This window comes from Panthera pardus, unplaced genomic scaffold (genome assembly GCF_024362965.1).
Source record: "Panthera pardus isolate Hobbes unplaced genomic scaffold, ASM2436296v1 HiC_scaffold_27, whole genome shotgun sequence".
Taxonomy (NCBI): Eukaryota; Metazoa; Chordata; class Mammalia; order Carnivora; family Felidae; genus Panthera; species Panthera pardus.
Window position 1 is genome coordinate 97,409,165 of NW_026526843.1, and position 13,621 is coordinate 97,422,785.

At 37.5% G+C, this 13,621-nt stretch overlaps 1 protein-coding gene across 18 annotated transcripts in view; it reads left to right on the plus strand.

Annotated features, from left to right (window-relative positions):
* Positions 1–13,621, plus strand: part of DMD (dystrophin) — a 2,111,713-nt gene that overhangs the window by 986,349 nt on the left and 1,111,743 nt on the right. For all 18 annotated transcript variants that reach the window (XM_053892047.1, XM_053892050.1, XM_053892044.1 and 15 more), the window contains one exon: positions 2,295–2,467. In XM_053892047.1, coding sequence (XP_053748022.1) covers positions 2,295–2,467 — 173 coding nt within the window. The remainder of the gene's footprint in view (positions 1–2,294; positions 2,468–13,621) is intronic.

The following is a 13,621-nucleotide window of genomic DNA, read 5'->3' on the forward strand; positions in this document are numbered from 1 at the left end:
AAATAAAGCAAATGAAACTATGTTTTACCTACCTTTTCTTTATATATATTGATCCTTGTACATGGAAGAACTCAATAAATGTTTGCTCAATTGACTTGTCTATAACAATTCAGATGAGTCAAATAACCAATTGCATACTTAGTAAGACTAGCTAAATATATAATTTTTGAGAATTTTTTTTGAAAATCAGTATTTTAAAGGTGTATATTACATAATGAACTTGTGGTTGGTGACTTTTTTCTCTCAAATGTAATGTAGATAAAAATTTTGTAGTTAACTTATAGGATATGTTTGTTTATTCATTTAGTCAACAAAATACGTTGAATACCTACCATATGCTAGGCATTGGTTTAAGTTCCAGAATCCCAGTAGAGAGCAAGACAGATAACATTCCCTGCACTCATTGGGTCTAGTCTCGTGGTGTAGAAAGACCAGTAGATATATAATTTAATGTGAATCATAAATAGCATGTAGAAAAATGAAGAATACAGGGAATACACGGTAATTAGGGCTGCTATGTAAAATAGAGTGGTAAAGAAGTCTCTTCGTAGCTGAGAAAGAAGGAGGGAACTAGTCATATCAATGTCCTAGAATGAAAGGGTATTTTTGGCAGAGAGAACAGCAAGTACCTTGAACACCAAGAAACCTTGAAGCAAGAAAATGCTTGGCATACTTGAACACAAAAAGGTTAATGAGGCTGAAATGTTCTAGACTCAATAGAGACTAAGAAAAGATAAGATTAGAAGGTAGACAACATACAACCAAGTAATTTAGAACTTTGTAGGCCATGGTAAAGATGATGGGTTTGATGAGGATGCATTAGACGATTTTGAACAGAGGAGAAATGCGATCTGCTTTATGTTGTGAAAAAATCTTTTCGGCTCTTGTGTGGAGAATTGACTAGGTGAGAAGCAAGACTGGAAGCAGGAAGTTCATTAGGTAGCCATTGCAATAATCCAGATAAGATACAATCATAGATTAGCTCAAAGCTATAACAAGGGAGGTAATGAGAAGGGGTCCAATTCTGGACAGGTCCTGGAAGTAGAGTCCACATGATTGTCTAACAACTTGCATACTGGAGACTAAAAAAAAAAAAAAAAAAAAAAAAAAAAAAAAAAAAAGTCAAGGATACCTCTAAGGTTGTCAACCTGAATAACAATTAATTGATATGTCATTTACTGAAATGGGGAAAACCATTAAAAGAGAAGGATAAAGGGGTGCAGTTCACAATTTGGCTGGGGTTACATTAAGTTTGAGATGTTCATGGGACATCCACATGCCAAGAAAGCAGTTGGATTTGTGACTCTCTTTTCCAAGTTGAGGTCAGGGCTGGAAATAAAAGTTTTGGAGTCATCATTGTATAGAAGGTATTTACAGTCATGTGAGCAAATAGGAGTATAGATAGAGAAGGAAATACATGTCACAACGAAGCTAGAGCACTCCAGTATTAAGAGGTCAGTCAGAGATTCAGTAAAGGAGACTGAGAAGCAGTGGACAAGAAGGTAGAAGAAAAACCATCAGAGTTCAGGTTACAGAAGCCAAATGAAGATAGAGTTTTAAGATGAAGGGAGTGATTCAATTGTATTGAGATGAGAACTGTGAATTACCTACTCACTCTGAGCCTGTTGAAATCACTGGGCTTCAGGTAGGATGATTTTTAAAAGTCAGTAAGTAAGAACTGCAAGACTGATCAACAGTATCCAAATGATGGAAAGAGACCAAGTGCCTGTAGACTGATGAATGGATACAGAAGATGTGGTATATATGCAATGGGATATTACTCAGCCATAGAAAAAAGAAATGAAATCTTGCCATTTGCAACAATGTGGATGGAACTAGAGCGTATTATGTTAAGCGAAATAAGTCAGTCAGAGAAACACAAATACCGTATGATTTCACTCTTATGTGGAATTTAAGAAACAAAACAGATGAACATAGGAGAAGGGAAAAAAAGAGGGAGGCAAACCATAAGAGACTCTTAACTGTAGAGAACAAACAGACTTGCTGGAGGGAAGGTGGGTGGGGGGACGGGCTAGATGGGTGATGGGCATTAAGGAGGACTCTTGTTGGGATGAGCACTGGGTGTTATAGGTAGGTGATGAATCACTAAATTCTACTCCGGAAACTAATACTGCGCTATATGTTAACTGTCTACAATTTATATAAAAACTTGAAGCACTAAAAATAAAGAATCGCAAGACTGTTATTTCTGGGGTTTATAAATTTCTTTTTTTTTCTCTTTACATAGACAGCTGATTCATTTCTGAAAGTGTTTCAAATTTTCTATATTGCAGAACATAAAAGACAGCCTGCAACAAATCTCAGGTCGGATTGACATCATTCACAATAAGAAGACAGCAGCCTTGCACAGTGCCACTCCTGCAGAAAGGGCAAAGCTGCAGGAAGCTCTCTCACGGCTCGATTTCCAATGGGAAAGAGTGAACAAAATGTACAAGGACCGACAAGGGTAGGTAACGCTTTTATTTTCCTGAATTATAAACTTATTTTCAGGGAACTCTGGAGTTCTTTCCAGTGTTTTCCATGGAAAGGTAGGGAGGAAGAGAAGGGAGAAGTATTACTATCATTGGAAAAAGGTAAGTGGAGCGAGAACAAATACTGATGAACAGACTAATGAGCTTCATTCTAGCACTTATTCTCTACTGGGGTTAACCTTATGTCGGAGCATTATTTCCTTTGAAAATTTCACGCAATGTTAAAAATAGGTTTTGTTGGTTAATTGAAGTGGTTTAAAAAAACGTGCACTCAAAAATGTGTATCTTTGGTCAAATCTGTGTCCTATATAGTTACAACATACTGATATTTAGATTTATATGTTTGAAATGTAAGCTATCAGCGAAAAGTTGATTCTCATTTATTGCTTCTATTTTGAAGGTGGTCCTAACATGTTGAAGTCCCCCTAATCTTTTTGCTATGATGAATTTGTGAAGTTGATTTAAAATGTTTTCAGTGTTTACCTTAATTAACATATCTAGCTTTTGACCAAATTTTCAAAAGTTCATATGCATTCTTTAGCCTCACACCACAAGAAGGTAATATATTGTTTTCTTTTCAAATTTTAGGTTAAAAGTTATGGAGTCCTAATGATTTAAATTTAAAACAGTTTTAAAGATTTGTAGTCTCAGTACAGTCTTCTTTATTCTAAGAGAAAATAGAATCATGTTTAATAATTATCTCGAACCTCCCTAATGACTCTCTTACCTATCCATTTTGAAATATCCTTACTTCTATTTTAGTTCTTCTTTTACTACAGTGGGTTTCTAAACTGGTACTTATAGCAGAAATCTCACTTATTTCTAATAATCATTCCCATTTTATCCCCAGTCATTTTTCATCCAGAATTGTTTTTCTGACGTGTAAGAGCTTCAGTACTGGAATCTCATTCTCCTTACTATAAAGTACAGACACTTAATTGGACATTTAAGGCCTTCACATGACCCTTGTTTTTTTGTTCAGCCTTCTTATCCATCCCTGCCTGTCCTACAACATCTCCAAATTCTGTTCCAGCAGTATGAAATTGATTTGAAGATTCCCAAATATTTTGCGTCCCCTCTGGCCTTTGTCTCCTACAGGTCTCACCTATGAGTTGATTATAAAATCTAGGAACTTAAATATTCTTTAAACATTTAGTGTAATATCAAATCAACATTCCATTTACGGATTTTGCAAATATGGCCAGACTTGGTGGCTGCCCCCGCAGAGTGCCTGCTCTGAAGTGACCTACTCCTAGAACTTACAACATAGCAATCAGTTTGTTTACTTTTCTGCCTACTACACAGGCTCTTTATTTTTTTTTTTTATTTTTTTTAACATTTATTAATTTTTGAGAGTTAGAGAGCGACAGAGAGAAAGCAGGGATGGGGCAGAGAGAGAGGGAGAAGCAGAATCCGCAGCAGGCTCCATGCTCTGAGCTGTCAGCACAGGGACCAATGAGGGGCTCGATCGAACCCACAAACCATGAGATGGTGACATGAGCCGAAGTTGGAGGCTTAACCAACTGAGCCACCCAAGTGCCCCACCTTTTTTTTTTCTTTTCGTACAAGCTCCTTTAAAGACAAGAGCCATATTTTATTTTGTGCAATATTCTCAGGGCTAATATGGTACATTTGACTCTTGAGCAATTCAGGTTTGACCTGAAAGGGTCCACTTGTTGTTTTTTTGTATAGGTAATTTTTTGATAAATACAATATAGGAATATGAATGTACTTTCTCTTCCTTATGATTTTTTAAATAATATCTTCTTTTCTGTAGTCTTATTTTGTTATAAGAATACAGTGTATAATACATAAATAAAATACATGTTAATAGATTGTGCTTGTTATCAGTAAGGCTTTCTGACGACATTAGGCTGTTAGTGGTTAAGTTTTGGGGGAGTCAAAAGTTGTATGTGGATTTTTGATTGCCCAGGGCATCAGCACCCCTAAGACCCACACCATTCAGTGGTCAACTATACTGAGTTTAAAGTGGATGTGTAGTGTGTCTGGATTCAAGCTTCCTCCCAGAAATCTGACACTATTTCTCCCTGGATCATCTAATAGTTTATCTCAAAATACTGGAAAACATTTGATCCCAGGGAATCCGAAGCCAGTCTTGGTAAAACAAAAGAAACTCAATGACCCTGCGTATACACTTGCAAAAGGCAAACTTAGCATGCCACCACAGTGCACCTTTTCTCCTTATCCCACTGTGTGTCATTATGAGCCTCTGCCAGCTACTGCAGTGAGGTCAATGCCATCCCTCTTTTTAGGGGTGTTCATTCGACTCTTGGGGTGTTCCTGTCTCTGTTCTTTTCTCTCTGTTTTCTCCTAGCCATCCAGATCAGCAACACCACCCCCTACGAACCATGGAAGGTTCTGGAGTAGCCAGTGCCTACTGTGATTTGTAGGCACCGACCACTCTTGCACTAAGGCAGAGGTGAAACGTTCTGCTCTTTGAAGCTTCTCTCCCATATTATATATGTCATATTTGGCCATTGAGCTAGGTATTCCCTTCCCACAGGCTCATACAAAGGTTTCCCTTTCACTTTACCTCCAACCATAATGGAGTTTCAAAGAAGCAGAAGCACTAATGCCAATCCACTAAGTGGGTAAACTGAAATCTCACCTGAAACCTAGGGTCTTTCCTATGTCTGGCAAAGGATAGAGTACCTCTAACCCTATTAGACTCATTCTTTTCTTATACCCAGTGGCTGGAATTAGTATCCTAATTTCTAACTTGCCATTTCTAGGAATTGGTCAGGAGCTCTTCACTTTCTTTTGACTTCTAGTCTAGTCTCAGGTAAAACTGTTTTAAGTCATTGCTTATGAGCACAGGCTCTAGAATCCAACCTGTTTTGGATTCCAGCCCTTGCTGCTGGCTAGCCATGGGCCCTTGAGCTAGTTCCTTTACTTGGTTTGATTTACAATTCCTCTCTATATAAAATGGGATAAATATATTTTCTAAGCCACAGAGTTCTTATGAGGATTAAGTGACACATTGCATGGAGAGTGCTTAGTGGGTTGCTTATACATGATAATGACTCAATTAAGCTTGACAATTTTGATGATAAAAATGATGGCATTTTGGCTTTGGTAGTCTTTATGCCTTCTAATTCATTCTTATAGTTTTCCCATTTTCCTGAGCACCACATAGAGATTACTAAATTTAGTCCCTGCTTGAAGAACTCTCCATTCCTGGAGAGAAATTGGACAAACAGGCAGTAAAATATAGGTTAATAAATATGAGCTATGCCAGATGACTAGAATAGCATCCCTGGGGAGTGGAATAGGGACATCTTACTCAGAATCTGGAATAAAGCAAGATGTATGGACCATTCAAGGTTCTGAGTCACAACTAACAGAAAGTGACTTTTGGTTACCTTAGAATTATCTAATTTATTGGAAGCATATCAGGTAGCTCATGGAATCGATGGAAGGACCTGAAATCTAGGTTTAAAACTCACAAGGTAGACCAGGAGAGGCTTCCAGAAACACATCTAGCATCAAGTTACTAGATGAATGTGAATTCTAAACTGCTGGCATAGCCATGGTCCACTGGTGCACCAGAGGTACCATTGCCAATGGATATTGCTTGTGGCTATCCCTGCCAAAAAGTATCTAAATTATTACTTCTTTTCATGTCATTAACTTTAGAATTAAGGTTTCTTACAGAATCATCTGATACAGCAGAGGATGGATTTTTTTTCTCTAAAGGGCCAATTAGCAAATATCTTAGTCTTTGCAGGCCCTATAATCTCTTTTACAACTACACAAGTCTGCTGTTGGGTGCAAGGAATCACAGATGATACATAACTTAATAGGCATGGCTTGTTCCAATAAAACTTTATTTGCAAAGATAAGTGGCTGAGGGGTGCTGGGGGGCTTGGTCCCTTAAGCATCTGACTTTGACTCAAGTCATGATCTCACCTTTTCCTGAGTTTGAGCCCTGTGTCAGGCCCTGTGCACAGAGCCTGCTTGGGATTCTCTCTCTCTCTCTCTCTCTCTCTCTCTCTGTCCCTCTCTCCGCTCACACTCTCTCTGTCTCTCTCAAAATAAATAAATAATTTAAAAACCTTAAAATGAAAACGAAGGTAGTTGCTTGACCAGATTTTCCTGGTAGGCTTTAAATTGCTAACTCCTGTTGTAAAGCAAGCTTAGGTCATATAAGTAGGCTCTAACTGCCACGGGTAAGGGAAAATAAATAGCTGGAGTTTGGATTCCATTGTAGTGTTAGGTCATGTCTCCCACCAAGGCTCATACAAAGGTAGATTATTGAATCTTTGGAGAGATCAAAAGCTATACTTTCATAAATAAACACATTTCCCGTACAGCATTCATGTTGGGTCTCAACAAAAATGTCCTGAATCTTTTAATAAGCTAACCCTTGAGCCAGTAAGAAGGGCTATATTGGTATATTGTATGATAGTGTATTAGTCAACTATTACCCTAATATAGTGGTATCAAGCACCTCAAAACCCAGTGACTTAAAACAAGCATTTATTCTCATGGCCATGTATGTTTAAGTTGCCCGTGGTTTGGCTGAACTAGGCTGGGCCCAGCTGGGCAGCTGTTTCAAGCCGTGGGTTAGCTGAGGTAGGCTCCCGGGTATGTGTCGGTTTAAGGTCAGCTACCTTTTTCTGGACCCAAAATGAAGGGTGGCATGCTTTTCTCCTGACAGATCGCCAGAGCATGGACCAAATTTAACCTCCCTTGTAGGCTTATGCTGATGTTGTGGAGCACTTGTGGCCTATGCTGTCATTAAGTCCAGTCACATTCCTTTGGCCAAAGCGAGCCTGACATCAATAGAGTGGCAAAATTGTCTCTTCCTACAGTGGAAGGGGAAGAGGAGTGAACATTTGCTAGACAATAATCCGAACTATTGTTGATAGTTAATAATTAATAATAAAGAAATTTTTACAGCTAGAAACGCCCTTAGTGATTCTGTCCTGCTTCATTGTTTTACCGGGAGACTAAATTACAAAGATGTTAAATGGCTTGCCCAAACACATATTAAATAGCACATCTGCATATTTCCATTTCACCAGAATGTTTAGCTCTAATAGATTTGCGTAGTTTACACTCACAATAAGTTACAAATATGGGAAAATGCATTAGACTCTTTGCATTCCTTAGGCAAAGGTTTTGAGACCATCATTAATCACCAAATTCATGAATGCTATAATGGCAGAACTCAACTTTATTAAATGTCCTAAAGTAAAACAGACATTATTTTTTAGGTGACGGCAAGTAGAGAATTAAAAGCCAGAGCGATTTGTGACTGCTCACTCATTATCTAAGAGACCTGCTTTCATACCTTCTCTTCTGGCAAATAGAATTTCATCATGTGTCTCAGTAAAGTTTCACATCTCCAAAATACTGAAAGTGACTTTTTTTTTCCTGTGGAAACACGAATACTAAACACAATAAATATTTACCTCATGAATCTCATGTATCTGTATACCTATCCATGTATATGGAGATATATATATATCTTTGAAAACGATATATATATATATATAAAATAAGCATTTAACTTTATGGGAAATTAATATTGCTGCTAAATTCTGTTTTCATCTAATTCTTGGTGGATACTCACTACTTATGAAATATATCTACAGGAAACATGTGAAAAGAAAGAAATAATTAACCAAAGATCCACCTTGTATTAGAGAGATACATTCCTTTCTTTCTCTGAACAAATACTTAAGGAGTGCCAGGTACTCTGTTGTCTTTACTTTCTTTCTGATACCATTAATGAACTTGCCCCATTTTCAGGAAATTACTCCCCAAACCTAAGAGGATAGCACAGTTCAAATGAGATAATAAAAACGAAAGCAGTTTCTAGACTACAAATTGCTGTACAGCCATAAGATGGCATTATTGTGTAGCAACACAGTTCTCATCTGACATCAAGTAAGTGGCTTTTTAAAATCGGTATTTCTCCATGGAATCCCATTTAGTCAGATACTTTGGGATGGCTCACCCATACATGTAAGTAGTTAAATTCAAGGTGATTCTGAGCTTTAGATCTGATGTAAAGAGGACATGAGAGTAAAGTAGTGATTCTTATAATACTGAATTTATAGAGCAAAAAAAAAAAGTGTAAAAAATTGGGGACAGCAGAGTGAGGACATTTGAAAAATCAAATTCTATTATCAGTGATATTTCATAAAGTAAGTAATGAAAAATAATGCTGCAGAAAAGAATCCAGAGGCAAAAGAATCCATATTGTGGGAGTCCATTTTTGTAAAACTCAAAAATGGGCATTTGGAGGTTAAAGGTCAAATACGGTGTCCTTTGTTGAAGAGTAGTAATTAACAAGGGCAGGAGCAGATTTTGGAGTCCTGAGTGATGGTTCATCTCTTTATCTGGATGTTGTTTGTATTGATATGTTTTTATTAAGAAAGTTCATGAAACGATGAATTTGTGATTTGCACACTTTTCTGCATGTATGCTATACTTGAATGAATTTTACACTTAAAATTTTAAAATAATCAATAAATACTTTTTTAAGTACAGGAAAGACCTAATCTCAATTCTTTTTTAAATGTGTAGCTTACAGAAATGCATATTACATGGTTATACTTTTGGCATTTCACCGTGGACCCCTGAACACTTTATAATTGACCAGTACCTCCTCTCAGATAATTATGTGGGCACTACTGTTCTAGAGAAAGTTTTTCCAAATTTACCACCATCATGCTGGGATCACAGTGCCACATGTCAACAGGATGCTGGGGGATGGACAGCAGGAAGCTGCTTCCCCAGGGATTTCTCCTTTGTTTAGCTCCTTTATGGCCAAGACCACAGTGTTGAAGCACTCACAGACTCTTGCTGCCATTTGTACTGCATGAAGGAAAGTGAGACAATGAAAGAAATGAAAGGGGAGAAAAATAGGAATAGAAACGAAAGAAATCTGATTTGAAGAGAAAGTGCCTTAATCATCTCTGTATTCAGACTAGGGAATGAGCATGTAATTCTGCAAGCCCACTCCTTTTTTTTTAACATTTATTTATTTTTGAGAGAGAGAAAGAGGGAGAGAGCATGAGTAGGGAAGGCGCAGAGAGCGAGGGGGAAACACAGAATCCGAAGCAGGCTCCAAGCTCTGAGCTGTCAGCACAGATCCCCACGCAAGGCTTGAACCCGTGAACTGCAAGATCATGACCTGAGCCGAAGTCGGACCGACTGAGCTACCCGGGCACCTCAAGCCCACTCCTAACACAACTTTCTCAAAAGCTTTTGCTCTCTCACTTGTAATTTTTCCACCAAGACATTCAGTAAATAGTTTTCTCTCATGTCAAGGTGAGGTAAATAACCCCTCCACCACTTACAGACGGAAAGAATAATATACTAATCCTCATGTCATCACCATACAATTTTATCCTCTAAAGTGGAAGCTAGAGGGACAGATGCATAATCTGGGAGCTTTTCCAGAATTGTTTGTTCCTAAATGAGACATTCAGCTCTAGCAGCATTAGCAGCCTCTTCTATTTGTCACAGTGCCATATGTAGTTGGGAAGATACATGATAAGCACACACAGAATCCTGACAACTCAGGAAAGATTAACATTGCGCTCTTAGAATTGGTCTCCACCAAATGTGAAGATTTTCATGCAAGATGGAATCTTCATATCCGTCCTGTCTGCCTCCCCCACCCAGGTATATGTATATGTGCCAGTGCATTATTTGACTCTTAGTTTTTGAACTTGGGCGAATTCAGGGGAGATTAAAAAAAAAAAAAAACCAGTTCTGAACATGGGAGAGTCTTTTTATATCTCATTCCAGAATCAATGTTGTACCAACCAGGGAAAGGATTCTCATGCATTCATTCATGGGACTGATATAGAAGATGTGTTAAATTGAAGAAATGAAACTTTCTTTTTGTATCCCACTTTCTTTTTTCACTGTTGAGACTGTGACTTATGGGGAAGGTTTCTGTTTTGGTTCTCCAAATCAAGATCTTTTTAAAAAAAAATCCTTATTTATTAAGTCATTGATTTGATAGAATTCATTTTTAAAAGTTGGTTACCTATATAAAAAATATTACATCATTTATGTCCACAGATGTATCAGGAAATATACACACATGGGCACATTCACCTATTTACCTAAACACTTGAGAAATATCTTAAAATAGTTTGAAGTTTATTGTTAACCTTCAAGTTTTCCCCAGTTAAGTGTCCTATTCATTATCTGTTCACCTACATTTGTGTGCATTAATTGTTCTGATTTATTTTATTGGTTCCTGGGCATCAGAAATCACAACAGTTTTGCTTGCTTCTATGATGCCCAGTACAGCACATGTGGTCAATAAATACTCTTTGATGATAATGATGGTGATGATGATGACGATGATGATGATGATGATGATGAAAGCTATAATCTGACAGTACGGACATTTCATACACGCCAAACATGAATTATCAAAACTTTCAGAAAGGCAGATTTCTTACTAACCTGCCATCTTCTGTGACCGCCCTTCACCACACTTCACCTCTACACTATCTGCTCTGCCCTATCTGCTTTCTCTTGCGTATTTCCGTTTTGGGTCTCCCCCGTCCTGCACATTACCTTCTATTTTATGCTCCTCTGTTCAAGTGCTCATATTTCTGCCCAGGCTCTGTATAGTCTAGACTAATCCCTACCTAGTATGAACATCTTTCGCTGGCCAGTTGTTGCACTTTGCACACCACTGAGAGGGCAATTGTGAGCCAAACAGAGGAGTTTTTGTTTCCACCCAGCAGCCCAAAATGAAGCATATGATTTGACTGCTGATTCCAATTACATGTAGGTTTTACCACCAGAGGGAAAGCTTTAAACCACAAAAGACTAATCCCATATAGTTGGTATTAGGAGGTATTTAATGTTAATGTATTGACTACCTAACAATCTCATTAAAACAAACCAATTATCGACACACAATGTGCTTCTGTCATAATTGTTATTTTTTAAATTCTGTTTAAAACATGAATCGTTCCGTACGGTGTACCATTTGAATTGGATACCTAAACCAGCCCTATATTTTTATTTCCTTTTGTTGAAGTTTTATTTAAATTCCAGTTAACATATAGTGTATTATTTCCTTGTTTACTTTTAATTTCTTCTGAATTCTTCATTGTTGAGAATAGCTGGTGAAGGAATTGAATGGAGGGGGTCTGTTGTATTTATTTAATGAAAGGGCTTTTTGAAATGCATTAAATAAAAGTTTGTTTCTACCTAACAGCTTATCTTCTGTATGTTCCTCTTGCTATTTCAAAGCATTCAAGAGTTGCAGAGTGATTTGCTTTTTATGATAGCCATTTCATACAGGATCATTTGCCTTATATCTTCAGCATTTTCAGATTCTTATAAATCTTTACAGTTCACATAGAGGTTAGTTTAAAACTTGCTTCAAATAAGAAATTGACTAGATATAAAATTCATATAATCTTAGAGTTAACCATAGATCAATATCCTGAATCTTTTTCTCGAAGTAATTGAACATTTTTGTTTCCCAGGATAGCTGTATACACACATTTCCATTCTTCACCATAGATGATTCGATTTCTTCAGGGCACAGGGGCTATAGTTTGCTTGTTTGTTATCTAAATAAACCTGTATTTTCATTATTGTCAAAGGGAAAAGGCTCTAATACAGAAACCAATCTTATGCCTGTAGGACTAGCCTCATTTGGGAAATAATGCCACTATTTAACTTTACTCACTGTATGTTTCTTGGTTTTGTCATATCGAAAATTTCCCTTCTCTAAATATACACTTTCCCCTCTAAATGGAATAGACAAGTTTTGGAAGAAAGCGAAACTGTGCTAAATGTAATCTTTCCAGAAATTCTCTTTATCAGTTAGAGTTTGTTTTGGTTTCACTACAATGGAAGCATATTTCTCTCTCCTTAAAAATGGAGGAGTATGCAGTTAAGGCAGGTACAATAGCTCTGCTCATTCCTGCTTTCTGCCCAGCTATCCTTATATGGTGGGCAATCATTCACATGTCGCAAGATGGAACTCCCACCACATCTACATTCAAAGAGGCAAGAAGGGAGGAGGGGAAAAGTGTCAAAGTGTGCATATTAAATGTCTTTTAGTGAAATTTCCTGGGACTGCATTGTTTTACACATACTCCATTGGCTAGAAGTCAGTCACGTGACTACACCTAAGCTGCAGGGGTGGGTGGGAAATGCTATATTTATTCTTGAATGCTGTGTGCTCTGTCACAAAGTGTACTTTTATGGAAAAACAAGAGAATGGATATTGGAAGAGAACTAACAATCTTCAGTGTATTCTTAGAAAAAGTGTATTTTGTCTTGTATTTTAAGCAGTCCTAAGAAATACATAAAAAAGGTAGCTAAGACTAGAGTTAATCTCCTTCCTCTCCCCTTTCGTCCTTTTATGAACTCTGATTCAGGTAACATCACTCCGGCTTCCTGAATTCTGCTAATATAAAAGTAGAAGTTTTTCATCATTGCCCAACACCAGCCTGTTCCGGCCCTCCATGTTCTCAAAACATTTTCTTATTAATCAATTTTTGTCTCACACTTTCCCCTCTTCCCATCAAAACCAATGCTTAGCCAAGAAGAGGGATGGTAACTTAATTGCCAGAGTGCTCCTGGGTTATATATTCCCTACTTATGTTGACTAAATTTGGGTCATTGGTAAATTACAGCAGGTTAGATCACTAGCACCGAGAATAACCATTAAAAGATAAGGATGTAAGACCAAAGCAGAAATTAAGACAGTGAACTGAAATTTCAGGACATTACCTTTTCTGGACGTGGGAGCTGGGCCTTGCATAAGATTAAAGATCTTTTTACAGACGAGGAGCTTGAGATGTAGAGGGCACAAATAATTGCCTCAAGCGTACATAGGAAGAATATGGCAGAACGTGTATTTTGACTCAGGTTATGAACTCTTGTCTTCTGCGCTCCTTCTCTTTTATGCCTTTCACAGAGGATTTCTTGTGCTCAACAATTGTGTTCCCTCTTCCAGATGTCATTATTCAGTAGCAGCAACAGGGATAGATACAGAAATGTATAAAAATTCTTGTGTCTGAAACCACAGTGTCTTAAAGCAGTGTTTAATATTTGGAAGGCAGTATCTTCATGTTCAGTATCTCTAGAGAAATAGATTGTGA